The 27,222-nt window shown below is 34.8% G+C and overlaps 1 protein-coding gene across 1 annotated transcript in view; it reads left to right on the top strand.

The window, feature by feature from the left end:
* The window catches only part of EYS (EGF-like photoreceptor maintenance factor), an 827,426-nt gene that overhangs the window by 122,066 nt on the left and 678,138 nt on the right, over positions 1–27,222 (top strand). The window contains exon 11 of the mRNA XM_086745378.1: positions 2,417–2,521. Within this exon, the coding sequence (XP_086601504.1) occupies positions 2,417–2,521 (105 nt within the window). The remainder of the gene's footprint in view (positions 1–2,416; positions 2,522–27,222) is intronic.

The following is a 27,222-nucleotide window of genomic DNA, read 5'->3' as shown; positions in this document are numbered from 1 at the left end:
CTCACCTTTTCAAAACACAATTAGGTTTTGTCACTACTCCTCAACACAGCTACAGCTCCAACGTTCACCTCATGACCCAAATTCCTCTAGCCTTCATTATTTCATCATCCTCTCAGGACTCTCAGGTGTTGTATCATTTTGTATAGTTCTGTCAAAACATGGCCACAGAATTAACCTTTTGATCAGGTATCATTTTGCTTTTGAATTCCTCAAAGCGTTCACCTTGCCCAGTACATGCTATTTTTTGCCCCTTTTTGGAAACACTCCTCAGTTGACAGCTGCCATCTGTGTCTTTGTTCTTTTTTCTTGTTTCCTACCATCCCATCAGGATTTCCAGCCTGAATGACCAATTTATTGTACTGTTACAAAACTGCTGCAACTTTTTCTGTTTATTGTCCATTTCGTCCCCTCAGGACAATTTTCTTGAGACTGAATAGAGGATATCGTATATTAGATATTGACATTTAGGGAAGTGAATTTCACCCTAGATGCTCAGTTTTAAAGTATAGATCTGTAGTCAGAAGCCTACACGTAGCTGACTCATTTTCCTGCTGAATGCCACACTTAATTTCCTATCCCAAAAAGAAAAGAAAATCAAGAAGATGAATAAGAACAGTTCACAAGGAATTGTAGTTACACCTGTTAGAGCTATGTCTTAAAATTATGGTACTATCCAGTTCAGCAAGATACCTTTCCTGCCTCAGATTCAAGAGGAAAATAGAGCCATCTTCACAAAAAGGCAGTATGAGTTCCACAAATTTTATATATCATGAGTAAATTAGGATTATCTCATTCCATTGTTTCTGTTAGAGTTGTGTTTGCTTTATTTTAACCTTTCATCTATTAGGAGTACGCAGCAACTCAAAGAAGGTGAAAGAATCTCTTTCAGGGAGTTTTTCTTGTACCTGCTGCAGCTTACCTGTGGCTTGCGGCCAGGTTATTTACTTCTAGAGGAAACTTTGCACTACTCTTCACTTGTCTGTGTAGAAGAAGAGAACAGATGCCAATGCCTTTTGATTTATCTTCCTCAAAAGAGACCTGCCATCATCAGGAACTGAGCTGTGTAAATAGATCTGAACTAGAAAATATAAGGAAAGCAAAATATCAAAATTAGATCAGAAAGGTTGCACATAGTGCTGTTACCTTATCAGGATTTCAAATAAAATTTAAAAAATTAAAAGAACTTAGACCAGGATTTATGCTTTGGTCAGCCCTGGCTGTCTGTATTCCCCACTGGTGCCACAGCACATTCTAAGCAGCACTCAGCAGCTGCTGCTAGCAGATAGGTTTTTAGTTTACTGAGTTACCTGAACTCTCCCTGGACTCTGCTTGTGTGTCCCCCTTTTCATCCAGATATCTTGAAGTCTTATGGAAAACGAAGAGCATATTTAGAGGCAGAAAAAAAACCTTAATAGGAGTGACACTGTCATAAGTTTATATCTGGAAGAGGACCTTGGTGCTACTATGGGCTTCTCCAATGAAGGCCTTTTACATCTAGTAGATTCACAAAATACAGGTTTTGAGAGCTGATTCCTGGTTCATACGACTGTATGAGAGGGCACATATGTGTGTTGTGGATAAGAGCCGAAATATTTTGTGTGGTGCAAAGAATTCAGAGGAATTTCAGCATTCCTTCTGGTTTTATCTTCTTCTGTGAGGTTCACAGAAAGCCGAGCATGCTTTGTACACTGCTGACCTGTGATAAGTACTGAACATATGATTTGCCTCATATTCCTGTGACAGAAAATAGCTTTTCCTGTTACAAATCAAAGCAACCCCTATTGTAGATTACAAACCTACATTTCTTCATACTTTCTACCTTTGCTCTCAATTATTTCATTCCCTGTCATCTGTATTTTGCCTCATTAAATATTCTTCAGTGACTTGATCTTATTTGTATTACATGGAGAAAGAGAAATATCCAGTATCACAGGACTGACAACCTTCTGCAGAACATACGCTGAACTCTACTGTTACACATATCTGTCTGTAAGTTAGTGTTGGCCTGATTTTCATATGCAACGACACTTTGCCATTCTTTTCAAAGGAGATAGGGAGTGGAATAAAAGAAAATGATTGACACAACTGAACAAAAATTCCCTGAATATGGTAATTTTGTATAATGGAAAAAAGCTACAGGATTATGCATACCCTCAGTAGGAAAGCTTTCTATTTTCCTGATTGTCATACTTCCAACATTGCCTGTCAAAATTGACTGCCTTGTAACCAATGAAGCAGAAAAATTCATGACACACAAGGTGTCTATCAGTATCATTGTGTACTCAGTAAGTGCACCTTGGCCAGCAGAGTCAGCATTTAGAGTGTAACAACACAATAGTCCTTTTCCATTACAAATATCTCTCTATTATTTGAACAGGCCAGCATATTTATCTTTTTTTTAAATTTAAAATTTCAGGAGAAACATGTTCTGTTCGCATGAATGAGTGTCTAGACAGACCCTGTTGGAGTGGAGGAACCTGTGAAGAGGATATAAATGGCTTCAAATGCACTTGCCCCTTTGGTAAGCATTTATAAGTTTTATAGAGTTGCTAGTTTGGCATAGTATGCAAGTTCTACATTTGTTACTTGGGTGCTATAAAATCTTGTATGTTGAAAGCATTTTGCTTACATTTTGAAAGGTACAGAGCTAGTTATTTAGACTAATATAAAGGAAAATTTTCTCAGTGAGTGTCCATGGCAATTTGTAAATGACTAATTCTTATAAATCATAGATTTTTTTTTATTTGAAAAAGTACTTGTAGTTTGTAAAAAGCCACTGAAGTATGGGAACATACTGGTAAAGAAAGATGACAGAACTGGTGATTTACAATTATCTAGTGTCTTTTTGTATAGATACCTTATAGTAACACATTCCTTTAAAAAAGTGTAGGTTTTAGGCAGCAAAACATGTTGAAATTATGCAAATATCCAAAATCCCAGTCTTTGGAAACCTGTTCTGCTGGCTACATTACTCACACCTAAAAGAATTGAATAGTGGTCTAAAGTGTATATGACCTCAGCTAGGTTGCCAGAGTACGTGCAATTTATGCCATCTGAGGTGCCCTTAAGTGTCCAAGATATTGTATGAGGCTGGCAAACATGGTACAGGATATAAGGGACATCCAGGACAGATCAGGCCAGGCAGCAAATGAACTAAGCACACAGTGTAAAAATCCCCAGCAAAATAAAGGGAGAAATAAATATAATGTTGAAGATTTTGCTTAGCTAACTGTATATATACTGTATAATTTGGCATTTTACATGTTATTGTATGTTGAATAAGAAAACATTAAAAAGTATGGAGTAGAAATTCCTGAACTGAGAAATCCTTTGGCCAAGATCAGTAGGCTTCCTCCATTTTTTTATAAGTATTGTGGCCAAAGAAGACTGAAATAGAGATTTAGCAACTGCTAAGTTAATTTCTAAATATGGATAAGAAATTACTGACAAATTCTAGAAAAGTTGTGGTTTTGACATGTGCATTTATAAGCTCATCATTACTATGGAAAGCAAGGTCACAAAAAAATTATTTTATACAGTCATGGTTCATGGGCTGTAAGTCATGAGCTTACAGACTGGGTGTTTAGAAGAGAAACAGATAGTAAACAGTAAGACCTGGAAATGTCAGAGAACTGAAACACAAGTCTCCAACTATCCCTCTCAGTGGAAATTAATTGATTTTAAGAGGAATTTAATGTACTTAATATCAAAAGATCCTTAAATGCTTCAAGGGTGGTATCCTGTTGGATTGGAAACCAAAGACAACACTGAGTTGTATCTTCAAAGGTAAGATGATGCTTTCATGGTTGTTGTTTCACTGGGACAAATGTAAGCATGTGTTCAAGTGTTTTGCTGAATTGGGGCTGTAGCTAAACATTAATACAAACATAATCTCCCTTGTTCTTCTGAGATGGAGCTTCTGACATTCAATACACTGCTTTGCTATCCTATGTTTAACTCCCATTGCCGTTCGCTAACACTTTTACATGCTGTGGATTTTAGACAGGAGCATCCTGCACCTCCTTTCATCCCTTCCTCCTTCCGAAAGACCTCTTTTTCACACAGCAGGTTGTGTGTCATTGATAGGAAATAAAATTGTTCTGATGTCATTTTAGCAGATTGTTTGTGCCTCTTTCTTTAAAGGAAAATCAGTTACTCTGTAGACAGACCTTGGCCAATTATTTTTTTTAATATCATTCTCTCTGTGTGTGTGCATGTAGGGTTTGAGTGCCTGTAACTATTCATTCCTTTGTGCTGTGCCTCTGAGGTTAATCAAGGGATTCATCTGGAACAATAAGGTTTATGAAATGGACATACATTTACTACAAACTATGAGTTTAATTCTACTCACTCTACTAAAATGTTGTGCATAGCAGTGATTCTTCATAATCATCACTTAAAGGATCAAATAACTCACAGTGAACCAGAGGTTATCTGTAAAATTATCAGTTATTTTTGAAAAGAGTTAAGATTTCCTGGTATTATTAGTTGCAGCTATGTTATTAATACAATGGCAAGCTGAAATAGAGAGAGAGAAAATTGCGTAGAGATGTGCATATCTAACAATGAGCTGAAAAGAGAATTTTAATCTAAATATGACACAGACTCCCTTTGTGCCCTTGGGTATATTAATTAATATCCCAGTTCATATTCTCTAGGTGGAGGTGTAGATAAACAAATGTAACCATCTCACAAAGATATTGCAATGATTAAATAGATAATGTCTGTAAATTGCCTGAAAAAAAAAAGTCTCTATGTTACTGGATATTTTTACTACTAGCTTAGTTCTAAGAGCATCGCTTTAAAAGATAAGACAGCTAACTCTAGCTAATCCTTCAGTGAAAAATGACAATTTATGCCTCCATACTTTCATGGACAACCGGTGTCATACTGGATTTCTGAAAAAAAAAAAAAAATTTTGCTTATAAGAGGACCTGTACTTGCTGGCTTTTAACAAGTAAGTAGCAGTGAATAAATAAATAATAAAATCATTTAATAAATCACATTAATTCAATATTGAAATACAAGGGAGCACAGAGAATTTGGATATGCCCTAATGATCAAGTTCTTGTAAATGAAAATACTTGTATCTGCAACTGTCTGTCTGACTAAACCACTAATAACTTGTTTTTCATTGCCTGTTTTTCCTTGGAATACATTTTTATTCATTAGGTAGGTGGCTGTTACCTTTCCACTTTTCTGCTTTGCCTGCTGCTGTCTGAAGCAGTTTATAGCTGCATCTTATTTTTAGGTGCATCGTGATGTCTTCCCAAATTAGACCTTTCATTATTATCAAATATGCTAGAAATAATGAACATAAGGAGCCTTCCTCTATATTCAGTGATGTTTTATTTCTTTTTTTTAATTAAAATTATTATTTTACAAGGAATTCTAACTCAACTCTACTAGATACAGCTTAAGATACCTCTGCTGGGCAAGAAATATGTCAACAGCACCCCTGCTATCTCAAAAGTGAGCAGCCCTATTTTTTAACTTTGACTATAAAGTTTAAAGGCTATCATAATTAGGAGTTATACACATTAAAATTTAATGAATTTTTTCTTCAAATTATGCCATAACATTATCCCCATTTATTTGGGGATATGAGAGCATGTTATCCTGATGTACAATTTAGAAGGAAAAGAATGAATTTCCTTTTAGTTTTCCCTTCAAAAACTGCCAATGCTAAGCTAAGTTAAATCTGGAAGGTCTCCTGAAGAGTTTTGTATTAGCAGTGGGTGAAGATAGCTTAATGAATGATGTTGGCACAGCTTAATAGTGAAGAGATGCTGCATAAAGACTAAACCTGTTTGTTTTGAAGGAGTGTTTTGTATCTTCTTTTATCTTATACAATTTTTTTTTAATGCAAAGTGGAGGTAATAGTAGGAATTTTTATTATCAAGATATATATATATATAATATGAAAAGCTCATATTATTAAGATACATATATTTTGAAAACCTCATATAGTTACGCATTATATACAGTGTTGTATCTGGAAAGGCATAACTGCCCTAATGAAAATGTGAACATGATGGATGAAAGGGTGGATTCTTCACTATACTATGTGCTGTATGTTTGGTTGGATCTGAAGAAAGCAAGCTAATTAGCCTGATTAATAAGCAAGGTTCATTAACCCAACAAGAAAGCTATGCTAGTAGTTACACTGCTTCTGATCCTGAAGTAAGCTCTTTCAGATATTGTGTCTTATAAAGTACTATGTTTAGGAAGTGCAGAGCTACTAACACATTACAATTGGCTGAAGTTAAAAGAATTACATTGTCAGAGAAGACTTATAGACTAATTAAATTGCTTTTCATTGAGACTTGTGGTCTTCCATTTTTATTTTATTTAAATAAGAGTTTGAAGTGGGTAATGCATGTAGAATGAAGAATAGGACCTCTGCTTTACCAGGGCAATCCTCCGATAGACCAAGCTCCAGTCTGACATGTTTATGTCTGTATAAACTTTTCAAGACAGTTTGTATTTTTAGAAATTGTCATAAATCCAAATGTGAAGACCTCAGTAGGAGGTCCAAAGTTATTGGGTTTTTTTTTCCATCAATACAGACTGTTGGATACAGCCAAAATGTGAATTTTCTTACAATACTGATGTTCTGCAATGTATTAAATATGTTTATACTATACTTCAAAAGACAGAAGTATTTTAATTTAGCATAGCGTCTGCACTTTTCTGTAAGAGCAGAGATATTTTTTTTTTTTTAATTTTGAGAAAGGTCTGTCTAGAAAACTGAAGGGCAGATAGCTGATGAGGAAGCCCTAAAGGACACTATTTGAACTTATTTGAACTTATGTTGTGCTCCAAGATTTGTTAAGATTAAAGTGTCTGGAAAACAATTTTAGCTATCAATGAATCAGCATTTTTAACAGGAAAAAAAAAATGTCAGCAGGATGTTACAAGTCCTTTTGTCCCTCGTGCTTGTTGTCATTTTGATGATTTATATTGCTCATTGAGACACTTTTTTTTCCCTTTAATTTGTTTTATATTAATTTCTCCAGCTTGTTTTCTGAAGATGTGCCACTTGTTACCCTTTCCATTCCTCTCCCAATGATATTTATCACTTCTTTTGTTTGGTAATTATTAATATTTAGAAACTCTTATTTGTTACTTTTCTAGATGAGCTCTGTTAGTTGACCTTTTCAGTTCACATATTACATTCATATAGAATAAATCATTTAAGCATTTCAAATTTGGGGGACTGTTTATATATATTTTCTTCTTCTGTTAGTTCAGTCTAGGTAAAACACTGTCTAGAACGTCATGATAGCCTTTTATGGAGAGAGTGACTAACTCTTTTACTCACCTCTCTTCTTCAATCTTTCAGCTAGATGAGTGTAGGAGTAAAATGGAAGTTTTCAATTTTGTATGTTTCAGTATAGATGAATAAGCCATTAGCCATTGCCTTGCATCTGAAAAGTTCTTAACGTAGCATCTTGTTTTGAGAAAAATAATACAATGAATGAGTTGAGGAAGATTAATTTATTAAAATTAAACAAAGACTAAGCAGCAGCTAAATAAAATTGTAGCAACAGAAAGATTTCTAACCTGGTTGTTTCCATGACAACCTCCCTTCTTGGAGTTTCAAAAACTATTTCTGCACTACTCCAATGCTACTCATCACTTTCATTGTATATTATTGCAGTGGATAGATATTTCTATTTTATCCTTATTAAAAAGCCAGGTGAAATACATGACAGAAGATATTCCTTCTTTTTTTTTTTTTGTGTTATAATAGTATCCATGATGCTTGATTTATATTAGGAACAATTATACAATGTGCTTTTATGTATGTGCTTTTTATTTTACAGTAGCATAGGCATTAATCTGATCCAGAAAGTTCAGTAGGTTTTGTTTGTTTCCTTGTTTAAGTGCAATCATCATTGTTGTGAACAAAATAGGAAATGGTTGGATATATTAAGTATTATTGTCTCTGTTTTGTAGTTGTAGAGGCAACATGAATACAGGTGGGATGAACATTTTGCTAGAGGTACCAGTTTCTTGTCAGAGCTTAAATTTAGAAAACTAAGATTTAGACACTTGAAGGTAAATGAGATGAATGCTAGCTGAATTGTTTTTCTCTGTGACTAGAGACACTGCAGTAAAAGTGGACACTCCTTAACCTTATTCTGATGCCTTTCTTCCATCTCTACAACTGAATTTTGGGGATGCAGTTTTTTTTGGTTCGCACAGATTTCTTCTCTGTTATCCTCATTATACATTTAAGGCTTCAAAAAGGGTCTATCTACCTTAATAAAGCACAATTTTTTGCTTTAATCCACGGACTGGATCTGAAAAGGACAAGTAGAAAATACGTATGTGTAATAACTAAATGTGAATCATCAAAGAAATAATATGAGGGAAGTTATGTGCAGCAGGATAAGGGCAGAATTGCAGTCCCCATATAACAGTGAAAATAAGCCGTAATAAGGCACCATTAAAAAGTTCAATAAAATGAAACCTCACAAAAGCCACCACACAATTTTTTTTTAAGTTGAACATAATTGGCAGTTCTTTTTAAAGAGCAACTTAGGACTGAAATAGTAAAGCTACTGCCTGAAATGTTGAAGTATACTAACAATGTTTGAGGCAAATTGCACACTATCTGCATATGTTATGCATATAGTGTGCCTCCCACAATTGGAAATAAAAATTTAAACTAATTAATAGCATTGTTTTGCTGCAGCCAAATTGTCTAGGCTGCTCAAACACTTTAGGCTGCCCACATTAGGCAGTGTATTTTCCTTTTGTACTTTTTTTTTAATTTTAGAATTTGCAAATTATTTATGAATAATAATTCAACAATAACTATTTATGAATAATAATTGTGGTCTTACTAGGTGTTGACTGGCTAAGCCAAGTCTTCTAAAAGTCTTGGCTTAGGTGCTTCATATTGACCAGACTTTGCCATGGAATGACTGAGCATACACCTGTGCCACAAACATCCCTGTTTTAACGTAAATTCTTTTAAGTGTCTGTGGGGGAAAATAGACTGCATATAAATATACTCAAAAATACATTGAAATTATAAAATTTAAATTACAAGAAGTATATTAAAATATACTGAAATTATGTAGGTTCTTACACATTCACATGTAATATCAGCTGACAAAAATGAAAGTGGATTTGTTTGGTTCTCTGGCCTTTATATTCAGAAGCATTTTTTTTTTCTCTTTTAATTTTCAGTATTGATCTAATACAATCCTTCTTTAGGGGGCTGGGGAGAGAGGAACTCGTACTAGTTCAATGGCTGAGTACGGAAGACCAAATGGGGGTGTCTGTTATGGCAATACTTGAAATAATACGACATCTCTAATGGGCACACACTTCTAAAAAAATTAGCATAGTAGCAAATTAATATACTTCTCTGCTTTTCAGTGACATCCAGTTCAAAATCTGTCATTATTTTTTCTTAGTAGATGTGTTATAATTTATAAGTTATATTTTTTACTATGTCTTTGAGCATTAAAAAAAAAATTAAGCATAGCCTAGCTTAGGCAAATTGGACCTTAAGGAATGCTTCAACATATAGCTTTTTGTTAATTTCAAGCCTGAATTTAATTTCAAGCTTGTTAATTTATAAACCTGCATTTTCATCTTTAAAATTTAGATAAGATTTTGTCTGAATCTTCCTGAATTTAGATCAGATTAAACATAGCATCTCTATTACTTTCTCATCCTTTTCTCACAAGTTTTAATAATGTATCAAATCCAGTGCAACATTATTTCAACTAAATTAACTTTAATTTCAGTCATTGGAAGTATCAGAAATCAACTTTAAATTTCAGGGAATATATAGCAATAGAATTTTTAGATTTGTGAGGTTTTGGAATTTGAAATTAGTCAGTGAATTTAATGGGTTTTTTCATGCATACATGCAAAAAGCATAATTACATAATCTTTACTTCATAAAGAACATAATCACATAGATTTTATTTTATAAAGATTCTGGAAAAACAAAACAAACTCTTTAAATGCTTAAGATATTATTTATTAGTCTCCATTTTCTAATCTTAATTATCTGACAAATCCATAGCAAAGATAGAAAATAAGAAACTTTTTAATAAGTTATAAAGAACAAATTCCAGTATGCATTCTAGCATACAAAACAATCTTGCTTTGGAAGACAACACTTTCAAGAAATAACGAGACTTGACATTTCATGAAGAGCTTTACTAGAATTTAGAGAGAAAAATAGAATAATCTTACATTTCAGGGAGACATAGGCAGTACAAAAGACAGACTATCAGGACATGTAGTAAGTTGAATACACTAGCTATCTTGTTGTCTTTTATAAAGGCAGATGGTTTTCAGGACATCTGAAGGAATATCAGCAAGAAGTGACAACATCGATAATGTTGCTGTCATTTATGAAAGTGCATTGATCAGATAATCACAGTTGCTAGCAGTGCATGTGATGGATCAAATAATTATTTATTCTGCTTAATGAAATCCACATAAATCATTAGTTATACTAAATGTCTTCTAATTATTCATTTTCTGTGGAAGAATTAATGTCTTTCAAATCATCAAAAGACCAGTTATTACCAAGCAAACTTGATTACTCAGTGAAATGCATGTGAGATGCCTCCAGAATAACAATTATAAAAACAGTGGAAGGAATATTATGAGTGAGCTAATTAGGTTTCTTGAGGAAGTACCTTCTGTCATGTTGAATCTGGTATTTAGACTTTTTATTCTTTACATGTCAAATGGCATGTGGTTTAGATTATTTTCATATTAATATGACAATAGTCACAAAGGTCTTACCAGCTTTTCACTTTTATACTCTGAGACACTTGAAACTTATTTAAAAGTCTGTGTTTCTCAAAGTACTGCTCCAAAAGAATAGTCCATAGAAAATCATTATCAGTTCTTTGCGATACATGCTTCCCTCCTCCTTCTTGCCTCCCCAAAATGTCACCAGCCCTATAATATTAGAGGGAAGTCACTTGGTCACAAATGACCAAGTAACACAGTAATGCTCCAAAGTGTTGGGATTTTTTTGTATTGTAGGTAACTGGTTTTACTGTGTTATGTATTTACATGGGAAAAAAATAGAATAATAATGTTCAACAACTGCATGTAGCTACAGTAATGGGGTCTTATTAGGAAGTTTTCAGAAAGCCAAGGTAAAATCTTGACTCTGTTGAAACAATATGGACTTTGTCGGTTGTTTACAGTGAACCATGTATTTTGCAAGGTGAGTATAGCTTTGAAAAAGAGCACACTTTATGAACTGCTAGGTATGGAAGCACTGGAAAAAATACCAGAATGCTAGAATGTTGCCTTGGCTGTTAAGCTGCATTCAGTTTCTCTGTATTTCTTTTTCTTGGGGGGGAAAAAAAAAATTAATAGAAAAAATTGGTTTGGAAAAAAATGCCTTTTAGCCAAATCTAAAACAAAGGAAAATTGCTGTTGCCATGGTGCTTCATTTTCTTTATTTCATAAGCTACAATCTCTGATCATATTTCCATGATAAATCACAGTCTTCATGTTTTGGGAGATACATACTGCATCTCCTCAGTCTCACAACTACATCTTGGAAGCTGAAGCTAAGTGTTCTCAAAAATTTAGGCTTTCTTGACAAAAAAGATTGAAAGTTGAATTTTAGATGCTAGCCCTAAAAAAAATGATAGAAGTAAATGGTAACCATGTATCGTAGAAGGGTGGGTGTTTGTCTGGACAAATGGAACAAAACAATTGAGAAAAGAAATCTGGGAAAAGTGAAGAGATCCTGAGTACCACCTGTGTATTACCTGTGTAATACCACCAGCCCAAAGTGTGGAGCTGACTGAAGTGGTATAGAATTAGCTCTATAGACAGCAGAGAGTGGAATAAGAGAATGGATAGGAGATTGTGCACACATCAGCGGATAGACATGGCACAGCTGAAGCATGCTGACACTGGAAACACATTCATTTCAACTGGAAAAGCTGCTAGACCAACACAATAACTTCCCTCCTCAGGAAAAAAAAAAAAAAAAAGAGAAGAAATATGATACTCTGGCAAAAAATCAGGTGCACAGACTTCTGAAACTATGGAAAATAGCAATTTGTCAAATGCATTGTCTTGGTAGCTACGTATGAGTGTGAGAACTTGGTTACAGTTTATCTCAATCAGTCTAACACATCTAATTGGATTCCCATGTAGTCCTTTTACAGAGATCCTATTTCCTCTTCTCTGCAAGTAGTCTTCTCATTAATTTAAATATTTAAACCTTTTTTTTTAATTGGGAAAACATTGCCATTTAATAACACCTGAAATTCATTATTTAGGACATCTCTAGACACACACAATATGTTGTGTCACATAACTAGCTCTATATATCACCTAAGTTTCTTCCACTCTATTCTCTTAAATATTTTTTCAACTTTTTACGTTAAAAAAAAATTAGAATAATAGTAAAAATTGAGGGCAAAATATAAGACTATTAGTCAGACAATGTTGCTGTACTAGGATTCCTCTACATTAAAGTGAATGTAACAGGCTCACTGGATAAGTACTAGAAGCAGGTCAGAAGTTTCCATGTATTAACAGGAAACATCAACACATTATAACATTTCAAATCAGTTTAATTCTATATCATTTCCAGCTTGCAGATAGAATTGTTGCTATTTCTGTACTCATGTTGCCCTAGAACACGCTCTCTTATTTCCTCAGAAGGCTCTGTCTTTTGTTTTACTTGATAAATATACTGGAGGTCATTTCTTTTGTTTAAATGGTAGACTGAACAGCCTGACTATAAAAACTTTATTGTCATTCAAGTGATTCTTCCTCATATCTGTATCAATTCCATATACTTTATGTTAATAAATATGGCTAATAAACACAACAACATATTTAGAATGTGTTATCATATAACTCATGCATATAACTCATGCATATATCTCTGCAAAAATAAAATATCTGAAAATATAAATATAAATAAAATTAGAAAAACCATTACATTCCCCCAAAATTCTAATTTTTATCTTTTTTTAAATTTTTATATTTTGGTGCTTATCCTTATTAAGACCAGTTTAAAATAAATTTATTTCCATTCTGCTTTATAGTGTCCTGCACATTAACAGATTAACTGAGTTTTTAACTAGCCTTGATGAAAAAGCTAAAATAACCTACTGCTCCAGTATTTCCTTACAATTGGGTGCTACATACATTTTTTGAAAGCCATTTCATGTACTCTTAATGCTGAGGGCATCCATCAAAATGGATTTTATGCTATTACTGAGTTTTTTTCTTTTAGTTGAATTTCAATGATTACTTAATCTCAGTGTATAATTACCAGCCTGTTTAGTAGTCTATCACTCATGAATTATATTAATATTCATAGAATTCAAATACTATTTGAAAATACGGAAAGTAACCTCAAGATTTGGTATTCTTGCATACAGATAGGGACTTTAGGATCAATACTCTGACCCTTAATTATCATGTGAGATACCTTTATTGGAACACGATGAATTATATTTCAACAAAATTAAAAATCTAAGGATATACACATCAGAACAAAGAGTTGAATTCCCATGGAAGATGCAGGCTTGGACATGGAGTGATATAGGAATGTACTAAAATACTGTGCAAACATGGCATGACATTGCTTTAATAACCACTTTACAACTATATGAATCCTCTCTTTGTTTAAAATTTTAAGTTTATAGTAACTGCAATTACAATTAAATTAAGATTAAATTGTGATTATAGTGTTCAGCCATATTTGGAAATAAAAGTTAAAGCCTTGATTTCTGCCTCAAAAATGGCAGTTAATATGACAAGGCAAAAAAACTTCTGTAAAGCCCTAATATAATTGTCAGAAGTATGAGAGAAACTGAGATACAGGATAAGGCTAAAGTATTTCCTCACTGCAGCGGAAGTAGAGAGCTGTAACTTAGAGTTTAAAAAAAAAAAAGGTCATACTATGTGTAGGATTATATGGAGTTCTGAAAGGATCCTTGAGACCACTTCCAACACTTTCATTATATTTGTTGTACACACTGAGAACCAGAGCCTTTTAGCTTGCTGGAAGTACCAGTGCTGTTTGTAGACAGACTGACTAGTGGGATTTTGCATGATTTTGATTTTGCATTCTTATGTGGCAGATTCATTGGCAAAAACCAATATAGATTTACCAAAGATAAATCAGGTTTAACCAATCTGATTGCTTTCAGTGATGAAATAGTGTGCTCATGGGATAAGGGAGAGGTGTGGATGTCATCTACCTCAATTTCAGCAAAGTATTTGACACAGTCTCCCACAACATCCTCATTGACAAACTAGTTAAGATATGGACTGGACAGATAGACAGCAATTGGTGGAAAACAACCTATATCATTGAGCTCAAAGGGTGGTTGATAATGCCTTGAAGTTAAACTGGCACCTGTTCATGAGTGGGTTTGCTCAGGGTTCAATACTAGTCAATATCTTTCTAGATATATAGATGATGGGATTGGAATGGCACCAAAATGAGTGGAGAAGTAGGTAAGTCAGGAGGAAGAGCATCCATATAGAGAAACCTCAACAGGCTGGAAAACTGCACCAACAAGAATCATAAAAATTTCCACAAGGATAAATGTAAAGTTCTGTACTAGAGCAGCACAGTCTTTACCCCTACAAGAAGGTAGGGGTATATTTCTGCCAGGAAGGCCCTGGGGTCATGGTGAATAGCAAGCTGAACTGGAGCCCGTGGTATGTACCCCATTAGCAAGAAAGGCAAACCAAAGACTGCAATGTCTAGCGAACAGGAAGCAGATAAAGGAAGGTGGTTACTCAGTTCTACTTTGCACTTGTTAGGCAACACCTGGAATACTGTGTCCAGCTATGTTCCTTTCAGCTGCAGAGAGACAAAGAAAAGTTGAAGAGTGCTCCACAGAGGGCCCCAGAATTATCAGAGTTGGAAAACTGGACATCTGAACAAAGGCTGAAGGAACTGGATTCGTTCAGCCTGGAGAAGAGAAATCTGAAGAGGATCTAGTCATAGTTTTCCAATACCTAAAAGGTAGTTACAGAGAATCATAGATCATAGATTCATAGAATAGTTACAGTTAGAAGGGATCAATATGCATGACCTAAGTGCGGGACCTAAAAATAATAATTCCATGTTTTTATCACACTATATTTTATTTAAAGTTTACCAGAATTAATCTAAGTTGAAAATATAAGATTTCATCTCATAAGAGTGATAATGAAACTCTCAATCAGCTGTTCAGTTTTATTCTCTGTTTGAAAGAAATCTCTTTGTTTACAGAAGACAAAAGGTAGAAAAGGTAATTTTAGAAGTCAGCTAATGAAATTCAATCTATTAACTAAAACATTCATTTATTTAAAATAACATTCCAAACATTTTGCCTAGCCAAGCACTACAAATATTAGTCAGTAATTTGATACTACAAATAAAGGATGGAAGGGATGGACCAAGCAAAAAGGATAAGCATCATCAATGTGAATAAATAATGTGGTGCATTCTACACCAAGCCTTGTCCTAGGGAGGATCTGGTGGTCTGACTGTACATTTGATAAGAGTATATGAGTATGCACATTTCATACAAGTAATATATTGAATAAATAAGCTAATAGAGTAGCAATATTTTCCATTGCATTAGCTGGGAAATACGTTCCATATAAAAAGAAATGGTTAAGTTACAGAAGGTTTTATCTTTCTTAATCTTCCAGAGAGGCGAGACATTTACCCCCTTTCCCTCTGCCCCAGCCTTCTTTTTCCAAAGCACTAATAAAGGAAGGACCTGAAATAACTTCTCAGTTAAAAAGGCAAAGCAAAGTAGGTGCAATAGTTCTGCTGAAGTAGATTTAAGAAAAGAAGTAATCAAAGGAAAATAAAAGGGAATGCTATAACTGATTTGAAAAAAGAAGCAGGTAAGGTATTTGTTCCATGTACAAGATTGGCTTTTATAGTAGTTTACCAGATAGATTATATCTATTACCACTATTGCAATCCCAGTTGCTCAGCAGAAAGCCATCATGCACTGGCCAGGAATTCTCTGTGCAAGTAACAGTTTGGGTGTAGCCAGATCGGTATGTGCTCCCAGTTCTCTCTACACTGCCTCTCTTATTTCAGCATCTCAGCTTTGACCGTTGCCCCTCTGACCAGGAAAAGGCCTTTTCAGCTCTCGTAGCAAAACAGAAAACCAAAACCAATTAACTTCCTTGTTCATAGATGTGCAATAAACCTACAGCACAGAGGTGGGTTTTTGAGTGTATGTGAGGGGGGTGTTCTGGTTCATGGGGTGGGCTTTGGTTTTGTTTTTTTTTTTAATTGAATCTTGTGCTTCTAAGTTTTTCTTTCCATAGTCTCTGGTCATGAGAGTGTATGCAAAGAAGAATAGAAACCAATGTAGCCAAACCTGTACACTATCACCATATGTATAGGCTGCTGTGGTTATATTAGTGCATATGGCTTTTTTAATCTTGCCAAGACAAATAAAAACTATATGCATAAATCTATCAGTGTTTGGGCTCTTGCTCTTAATTTTATTTATAATTAATTATGCCAGGACAATTCAGAGGTACATCAAAATACTTGAACTGCTTACTGCAAATTTCATTCTCAGGCAACTTGACTGTAAAATAATTTTTTTTGTTTTGAGTTGGAGAAAGATACTTAGATCTTTCAAGTACTACACTGAAGAAAAAGAAGGTAATTAAGTACTTGGCTATGTCAATATTAACTTCAGTGTATTAACTTAAAGGTATTAAAGGTATGCATGAACTGTGTGCTCTTTCACTCAGTCTTTTTACATTATATAAAATAGGAGGGTTTTTTCATATTAAGAGTTTAAAAGTTTTGGGTTTTTTTTTAAATCAGATTCTGGGGAAGTTCTCATGTCAATGAGAACTGTATTAAGCTCTATGGCATCTTTTTTGCCTTGCAGTGTACTGGAAATGAAATTGTTTGTATTCCAGATTCACTCAAGAAAAAACAGGTGTTTTAGCTGCTACTGGAATTCTATGACATGGCAACAATAATATTGCAGACACTTTCAGTAAGATGAGGTGAATTCCACAGTGAAGCTTTCACTCCCGTAATAGCCCAACGAACACCAGACCTTGTAGATAATATTTCAGAAACTGGAACCACAAGCAGAGTCCACAATAGCAATCTTGTCAGTTCCCAATATTAAATTTTTAGCCAGAGATGGTATTAATTTCATTCAGGTTGTGCTATCTTTCTCTGAAATAGTCAAGGGTAAATGACATAGCTGCATAGTAAGCAAGGAAAAAGAGGTACTTTTAATGAATGATTCATTTTGTCGTTTTTAGATACTTATTTTGAATAAAATCAATCACATTCAAAAACTTCCTGAACAGATTCTTCTCAGAAAATGTAGAGGTCTACAAGCAAATAATTTTATCTCCTGGTATCTATCTGAACTCTCTCCTAAGCGTTTGTGTGTGTTTGTGTGTGTGTGTACACTTCACCTTGGACTGCTGTGGGTTCCTAGTGCACTCTGACAGGAATGTAAAGAGAGTGTGCAATTTAGCCAATTAATTCAGAGAGTTACAGGACTGGAGAACAGCTATTCTAAGGCATTTCAAAGGGTGTCCATTGAGCTATAAGTACAATTCCTTCATGAATGCAACTGTAACTTTAGCATCTCTGAGTAGTCAGAGAGGAATAAGAATTTATACACAAGTCTTTCGGTATGACTTTAAACTATCCTGTAAAGGAAAGTTTGACTTGAAAAGGTTGTTTTCACAATGAGAACACACAGGGAGGCTTAAAAACTCCTCTTATACTAGTGGCAGTTATATACAGGATATATTAATATTTTGGATCTACACAGGAAGAAATTGTAGGAATGGAATCTTGCTGACAGCAACATGTAAGTGCCGTGATTTGATTTACTGTATGTTGTTCATCCTTAGCATACAATGGAATTCCAGCAGGATTTGAAATATCTGGTGTTTCTCAAATGATTATAGAGTCTTACTTCTATACTATTAGCAAGCACTTACATTTTTTCTTGCAGATAAACAGGGATTTGCCAAGGCTTACATCTTTTAAATCACTTGTATATAAATACAACCAATCTGAAGTGTAATCAAGGCATTGTCAGAATGGGAAAAGTCGATATTTCTGGAAATAGTTAATTATTCCTTCTATAAGTAATGCTCTGATACGACTTAATACATTGAGAAAATGTAGACTTCCTCCTGTATTTTCTGATTGTACCAATAATTTAGGTTGGAAGGACCTCAAGAGGTCACCTGTCAGCCTCCTTCTAAAAGCATATCTAACTTGAAAGTTATATCAGGTTGCTGAGGGGTTTGTCCAGTCAAAATCTGAAAATCTCCACTGACAGAGATGCCACAGACTCTCTGAGTGACCTGTTCCAGTAACTCGTGGATCAATACAGCATCTGACTCCCTCAGCAGGTTCACAGATGACAACAAATTGGGGGAAACAGCTGATATGCTGGAGGGAAGGGTTGCCAGTCAGTGTGAGCTAACTGAGCTGGAGAAATGAGCCAATGGAGCTTCATGAAGTTCAACAAAGATAAATGGGAAGTTCAACCCCTGGGACAGAACAACCTCCTGTATCAGTGCTGGGACTGATGTGCTGGGGAAAAGGGCTGCAGCAAAGGTCCTGAGTGGGTGTCTTGATGAACAAATTAACATGAGCTAGGACTGCACTCTTGTGATGATAAAGACTAAATACACAGAAGGCTGCTGTGGTGGCTTGACCTCAGCTGGCTGTTAAGTCCCCACACATCTACTGACTCACTCCCCTGCAGGGCTATAGGAGAGATAGTCAGAAGGGCAAAAATGAGAAAAGCTTGCTTGACGCAAGCAAAGCAAAATAAGGAGTTGGTTCACTACATCCTGTCAGCAGGAAGATGTTTAGACACTTCCAGGAAAGCACACATAATGTTTAATTGGGAAGACAAACACCATGACCACAAACGTCATCCCCTTGCCTCTCCTTCTTTTCCCTTTTAATGTTGAGCACAGTGTTATATAGTACGGCATATCCCTTTGGTCAGTTGGGATCAGCTGTCCCAACTGTGTCCCCTCCCAGTTTCCTGTGCCCCCCCAGCCTACTCTCTGCAGAGGCAGAGTGGGAAAAAGAAAATGTCTTGACACGGTGAAGGCATTGCTGAGCAATAGCTAAAACACTGGTGTGTTATCAGCACTGTTTTGGTCAGAAAGTCAAAACAACACCATACTAGATGCTATGAAGAAAATTAAGTCCACCCCAGCCAGACCCAGTACAGCTGTGTTGGTAAGATTGTTGTCAGCTGGCCAGGGGGAAGCTATTGCTGCACTGAGGAGGCCATGTCTGAAGTAATAAGTCTTGTTCTGGGCCTCAGTACAAGAAATATGTTGATAAAGTAAAGCAAATCCAGCAGAATATCACTAAGGCAGTTAGAGAGCTTGAATATGTAACTTGGGAGGAGACGCACAGGGGCTTTGTTTAGTGCAGGGAAGAGAAGTCAAGCAGGGGAGGCTTTAATTCCATTCTAATAGGAGGTAGTGGAGAAGATGGAGTAGACTTTTCTCTGACGTCTACAACAAAAGGGCAGGGAGTGATGGTCAGAAGTCAGAGCAGAGCTTCCACAGAGGTTATGGAATCTCCATAACCTGGAGATTTTCAATATGTAACTGGACACAGTCCTTGAGAAACCTGATCTGCCTTTGAAGGTAGACTAGCTTTAAGCAGGAGGCTGACTCTTCTCATTCCAACCTAAATTGCTCCACAATTCAACACACTGGCTATTTCATCTCCCTGTTGCTCATTAAACCAGTTTGGAAGAAAAGACATTATTTATTTCTCTGTGTGATCCTACACAACATTTTTTTTTTTCTTCTTTACTTTAAAGACTATCTCCTCTGAATTATTTAGAATATGAAAGTAAATATATAAACTCAGAGTCTCTTGTGAAGCTTTCTGAACCCTTTCTGACACTATTTCCATAATGGATCTGCTTCTTACACTTAGTACAAAACTCAGTGGTCTCATGCAGTTTCCCAGATAGAGTTAATAAATAGTTGTTTGCTCTCTGATACAGAATTAATTTACCTGCATTGATACCTCCTCACAGAACATGTTTTTGTTAGTAGTCTTCAGGTGTTACATTTAAAGACAATTTTCTTTTTTTCAAGGGAAAAAAAGGAAGGTTCTTTAAGCTCCCTGAAAGGGAGCTAAGAGAAAAAAAAGAACACTCCTTGTCATTTCATCTGTAAAGTGAAACCTTTGTGTAAGTAAATAAGAGTCATTCAGGTTTGCTGCCTGCTGAAGTAAAGTTCTCGCATGCTGTAATACTTCAGATACATAATGTTTGAACTACAATTTCTGTAAAATTGAACTTCTGTAAAGGTTTGAACCAGCGAGAGGAATTGAAGATGTTTTAATGTGTCTTTTCCTGAGGCATCTTCTAAACGATTACAGATAGTGATAGGATGAAGCCTATTAGACTGCACTTCATAGGATATGAAGCTGTAGTTCAGGGACACTGCAAAAGAGTAATGCAAAATCATTAGGAACTTTAAAAGAGAATATGAGTTTTCTTTCATCTATCAAGAAGCTATTATGCACTATTGCTGTGTTCAAGTATCTTTCCATGGTTTCATTATTAACCTTCGTTTTCAAGAACTTTATAACTCAGCCATTTTAAATCATGTTACAAATGTGCCTTATCTGTCCAAATGCATACAGGCTAATTTTGTTTTAAAAAAAAATCAATATGCTTAGTGTAAATATATTGACATTATTGGCTGAGGGTCAGACAGTAGCAGCAGCCTGACAAGATGTTGCTATTAAAAGATCATGTGCTGAACTGGTGATACTACTTCAACTAAGGTCAAATTTGAACAAAGCTTAGTTAAAATAACAAGTTAGACTCTTCTGTCAGCCAATTCAGTCTGTGAAATAACCAGGAGTTCAAAAAACAACCTAGACAGAAGAGATACGAGAAGAAAAACTTTGGGAAAAATGAAATATCAAGGCCTGAAAATGAAAAGAAAGGTAGCTGTGAGCTCTGCAAGTATCCCAGAGACTGAAGTCAATTATGACTTCACTTAAAATTGTGCCAAGTAATTCAAGCCACTGATTAACTTTAAAACTGGACTACCTATGAGCCTGATCATTGCATATATAGGTCTACTTTTCAGAATAAATGTATTTTTTAAAATCTTACTTGAAACCAGTTTATTTTTGCCTACACACAACATGAAGTGGGGAACTTTTTTCTCAGCCTCCATTTTCTCATTCATTCCTCATCATGAATTAATCACTAACCAATATTCCTTTGAAAACCAGTAATGTAGGGAAGAGATATTTTTAAAAAGGTATAAAATTTTTTGAAATTTTCAGATATATTTTAATTTTTATTTTTTTTAAACTAGAAAAGCAATCACCATTACCAGTAAAATTCACTGTACATTCTCCTTCCGTCTTCATCCATCCAGTATCATCATTCACACTCAGACATAAACAATGACTGTGGAATTAAGTGGTCTTTCAGTTGCTGATTAGTACATTTGACCTCAAGATATTGTTAAAGCTAATTGCATGAATCACTAAATGACAAGCTACTGTGTTGGGAATCCTTTTAACAGTGTTTACGAGAAACCTATCAAAGAAATGTTAGTGTGTATACTTATTTATCAATGTGCTGCATTACCAAAAATTAATTTGAGAGTAACTGATTGTCAAAACCTGCAGATATCTTCTCATTCACATACAATTTTACTGGCTACTCTGTAACCATCTGTCTTAAACATTCTGTAAAAAACTAGTTCCTATGAAGTAAGACAAGTTCCTACGAAGTAATACAGTATCAGGAAGTGCCTTCTGGGTCTGAACTTGGTTTCCTGCTATTGCAGATGAGTTCATTTTATGATTCTTTTCACAAACCAATGAAGTTCCATTCAAAAGTAGTAAAGTTTTTCTTCCATAATTTGTGTAAAGTTATTCTGGAAACTCAGTTACTTTGATGGCTTGCAACCTTATTTCTATTCAATCACAACCCATCTATACAAGTTTATTTCTCTGCCAATATTATTCTTTTCATTAAATATATTTTAAGGAGAAAAGATAAGCATATTTATGCCTTTTTTTTTGTGCTATAAATACATGGTTAGGTCCTTCAATCCCTTTTTTTTTCTCCTGTCGTACTGATATACATGATCTTTTCATATATATGAAAAGTTTCATATATATATATGAGAAAAGGTTTTGTATATCAGTACAACAGGCAGAAAAATCACATGTATTTACTTTTTATGTATAATTTGTGTGGGTCACAAGGCATCATATGAAAAGGAGGATTGTTTGTAAACTGGATATAAATGAAGATATAATAATTCATAGGTAATGAAGGGATAAGATGTGTGCTGATTTAGGCCTCCTAAGCAAAATCCCAGTACGTAACTTTATTTGTAAAAGACCACTATCCTCGTTCCAGCCATAGCTATGCATCCTGACCAAAACCTGTCCAATTGTTCTGCTGATGTACAGACTCAGCCCTGGGCTTGTCAGGTCTCTAGGAGATGACCAGTTTCACCTGTGTTCCTGATTTTCTAGGCAGATTTTATTCATTCTATAATCTAACAACTGTAAGTGAATTGGAGTTACTTTGAATCCTTGTTTAAGCATGAACTATATATATATATATATATTCCTTGCATATGTTTAATATGTTAATCACTTGCTTATGCACTGCATAAATCTAAAGCTTACCAAATTCTTGGAAGCAAATAAGTATCATACTTAATGAACGTTCTGTTTTATTTATTTGCCATCAAACACTCAACTTCAGACTTTTCTGAGATACACAAATTTAAAAAAAAAAACTTGTTAAATGCACCTTATAGCTATTTTTTTTTCTGTAGAGTGCTGCCACTTTTATACTCTATAAATGTGTTATTTTGCATCTGATAAACACTAACTGAGCTGTAGTTCACAGCACTCAAAACATATTTATTGTGCTGTATATCAGAATAACTGCATATTGGGTGCTCCAACATTTTGTTTACAGTTTCCATTGACTTTGCATTTCAGCATGACATTTACTGTTGCCAGGTTTATCAGCACATTCAGAAATGAAAGTTTGGCCTTCTAGTCAGAATAAGAAAGTAGTATCTTGTAATATAAGTTGCACTGAAACATATTCCTATATTCATAAAAATACATTTTATCATCTTTTCCCACCTGTCTGTTTTGATAAATTTCACACAAATTACTATTTTTCACATAATCAGTTTCAAGGAGAATGTAAATATTCAGGAATTCATCTCATTAATATTAATTTGCTGGGGTTTTATTTATATAATAGGGACTCTCTGGTGCATCTATTATCATCTCACATACCTTTTCAACTTTACAGTAATAAATGAGATCCAGGAAACACATGCTTCTTCCATTCATAGAATTTAGAGAATGATAATATATTATCACAAGCAGTCATAATAAGTTTATAACTATATAAGAGAAAACAGTCCACAGAGGAAGGAGTCACAGATATATCCCTCTTTAATTCCTCTTTTTAGTATGTTCAGAACACATACATTAAAAGATTTGTGTATTCAGTTCTATGTCATTATGAATTCTGATATTTGTAATATTTGTTTAATTCTCAACCTTGTGTATATATCCATATATAGTAAAGATTAAGGCTAGACTTTTAAGTAGACTTTTAAGAGACTTTTAAGGGAAGGTGCGGGAGCGGAAGGTCCGGGAACAGAAGGGAAGGGAAGGGAAAAATCTTGTATTTCTCTTACATTCCAAATAAGCAGCAATGTTGAATTTTACTTTTACACACAGTGCTGCCAAACAAAGATTGGGAGCCTGAGGTAGTCAATGACAGTTCAGCAACATTATACAAGTGGATTGTGCAGTCTGGAAAAAAATCTGTACAGAAGAACAAGGCTTAGTGGAAAATGTTCCTCACAGGGAATGCTGTATATCTGTCTATAAGGCCTGTCCATGTTCAGTTACTATTGTAATATTGATATGCACTAGTTCACTAGTAATCTATTTTATTTCACTAAAGTTATTTTAGTAAACATACAGATAGAAGGTTTAGTAAAAATAGGCATAAAACTCCAATATTTATGTTCTGAAGTGAATGAATATACCACTTAAAAGTTCCCTGAACCTTGTTTCTTGCCAAATTCACAAGTATATCAGTCTTGTCAGGATCTGGAATCCACGAGCTACACATTGAGCAAACTATGGATTCATAGAGTTCTCATTCTTAAGACTATTTCTCAAGATGAATGTTGCCTCATACCTTTTACAAGGTGCCTATCACATGGAATTGCACACAAAATAAAATGGTAGGTTTTATTTTCTTTATAGTTTTCTAATATTATAATAATAATCTTTATTAATAGTGTAATGGTCAATATAGTTGCCCAGTTCTCTGCTGCAGCAGGAAAACATTGTGTATGCTTTAATCTCACTGCATACAGTAATTTTTCAGGAACTGGATATTTGTGTTCATACTTATAGTGCCTATTCTGCATACAGGAAAATTAAACTACAGAATATATCTTAGTGCTACACCTGTGGTTTTTTATAGAATGTACCTCCCTTGCCTCATCAAAAGGCATTCACTCCCAAGCACAGAATGGGGCAAGTGGTTCTGCCATCACACAGCCCCTTCAGCCTATACTTTATTCAGTCATATGATACTCAACTGATTTATTGAAATGTACATAAAATTAACCACAGTATGCCAGGTCTTTTCCTAGAAGTAAGTTCTATAAATTCCTTTATACAGTCTTGAGAATCTGGATCAGTATGTCCTAAATGAAGTTACAGTTATGTAAAAATCTTTGCTTTGAAAACTCCGTATAGCAAACTAGGTCAGGATGCATTCATCTTGTAATGGATGCTGAATCCTGTAATAAGAAGTACAATAATTTTGTGAACAGCCTCCATGAACCTATTAGCATTTTTTCACATTCAAATTCCAAACAATTACATAAGCATCTCTCTAGGCTCCCTGTAGAGAACCATTTCAAATCAGGCCTATGAGGGATGTTAGAAGAGAACAATATAAGTACAAAGATACTCTGCTTCTGTGCGTCTGGTGATAAGGAGCCATACTGTATAGTTGACCATTTGCTGGGTATAATTAAGACATAGTTAGGTAGCAGAAACTGAGAATGCAGTACTAGATGAATGATTGCAATTTAACACATTCTGTAGTAGAAAAGTAGCACAGTGCATCAGTTGAAGTAGAAGTAGTACAGAGTGTCTCTGACAGGAATGTGACACATCTAGAAGCAAAGCCTATAAACAAAGGCAAAAAGAATAAAGAAACAACAACTGCTGCCAGTTTTGGAATAGAATATGTCTAGTGATTTATTGAGGGAATCACTGTACTATATATCTCAGCATTTACTGTATAAAACCATAGCTCTGAGTGGTGAAAATATATTCTTTTAATGGAGTTTTTATGTGTTTGTGTACTTGGTATTGGTTGATGCAGAAATTAATAGCAAGAAATAAATTAATAAAAAACATGTTTCAGCAGTGCAGTCTTTATATTGGTAAAAATATTATTGTACAAATAGCCTTCTTATCATTCTATTAAGCAGATATATGTTCCACCAAACATTCTTGTTCCTATCAGAAAGACTAAGCCATAGATTTCTAAGTCAAGCCTAAGCTTAGCATTTCAGTTGCGTTAATGTCCATAGGCATTTATTAATTTGACAGCAGAGTTGGAGATATGCAAAGAAAGGATATAATTTTGATGAATGAGGACTGAAAATCTACATTGAACAAACAAAACTGGCATCTTCCATTGTCATTTAATAAAAAATAGAGCAATAGTACATTTTTCTTCTGTAACACTACTGTTTAGTAGAACAATCATACAGGAAGAAGCATACAAAGTTTTGTTTTCCTACTCAGCTTACGTCTCCCTCCACTGAGAACAATGCCAAGCCTTACTTATTGGACTAGCATATGATTTGGGCAAGACATATAAACCCTTTCTGAGGTAAGCAGACTACTGCACAGTGAGGGTTCAGGGTTTACAGGTGTGAGAAAAAAAATATGCAACAAAGTTTGTGCTCCTCAATAGCCTAACACTGTCATATTCCCACTGAGAGTATGAACTTGACTTCAGCCCTTGTTCCCATGACTGTTTCTGTACTCTACTTGAAACAGGTCTGAGCTAGAACAGGTATAGTCAAAACTCTGTGTGAACTGTCAGCCACAAGGCTGTAGTTTCCATTTTTCTTTCCCAAATATTGCATTTGTTGCTGCTTATTCCCAGAATGAAGCTGGGTACAGGGACCTCAGAATACAAACACCCTGTTGTATAGGACTTGCTACTGCAGCAGTGATGTTTACACATCTTTAGTAGAGAAGAGACGTGACACTAGATCTCCAACTTGCCCCATGAGTGCTCCATTACAGAACTGTATAATGCATACATATAATATATACTTCACTTTAAAAGAGGGGATGACTTCAGTATTTGTCTTGCACATTCTGGTCTGCACATCTCAGTTCAACACAGGTGCCTTTAAATCTGAAGAGAAATCACTTTCCTATTTCCTACTGACTTGTTTTCATAGTTTGCTGCATGATGCTCTGATAGCTACAGGCTTTCTGATTCTCGCTTACAGAGAAAGACAGAGCTTTGAGCAGTAGACATCGTTGTGTCACTCAGACAAGTCAGATATCCAACAACGAAACCCATTAAAACTCAACAATAACATAATTTTGTGGTTGTACCTGTAAAAAGAAAAACAAACTTGAGAAAATGATCATTGAACATTATATTTTGGAGAAAATAGGACACAGATAAACGACATTCAGCCCACATGTGCAGGCTTACTTATGTGGAAGTTTTAATCTGTAGTTATCGAAAGCTCTAATAAATACAATTAATATTGTAATTAATTAACTATGCTTACTGTAAAATACACATATTTATCACCACAAACAAGACGAACATATTTTGAGGAAAATTCTATGATTTTGTGTGTGTGTGTGCATATGTAAAATCGGGCGAGAAGAAGTTATATTGATTTTCTTTAAACCAATGTTGACTTATTTGAATTTTGCCATTTTTACACTATTTGGTCCCAGATTTTACAATAAAGTCTACTAGGAAAATGTATTAACACACAGGAATTGGAAGTCAGACAGAAGAATCTTTTTTTTGCTGTTATATTTCATAAGGCCATAATGAAACTGTGCTGTTTATTTGACCTTTTCAGTTC

This window comes from Chlamydotis macqueenii, chromosome 3 (genome assembly GCF_036417535.1).
Source record: "Chlamydotis macqueenii isolate bChlMac1 chromosome 3, bChlMac1.mat, whole genome shotgun sequence".
Taxonomy (NCBI): domain Eukaryota; kingdom Metazoa; phylum Chordata; class Aves; order Otidiformes; family Otididae; genus Chlamydotis; species Chlamydotis macqueenii.
Note: the sequence above shows the minus strand (reverse complement) of the source record. Positions and strands in the feature narration are given on the sequence as shown.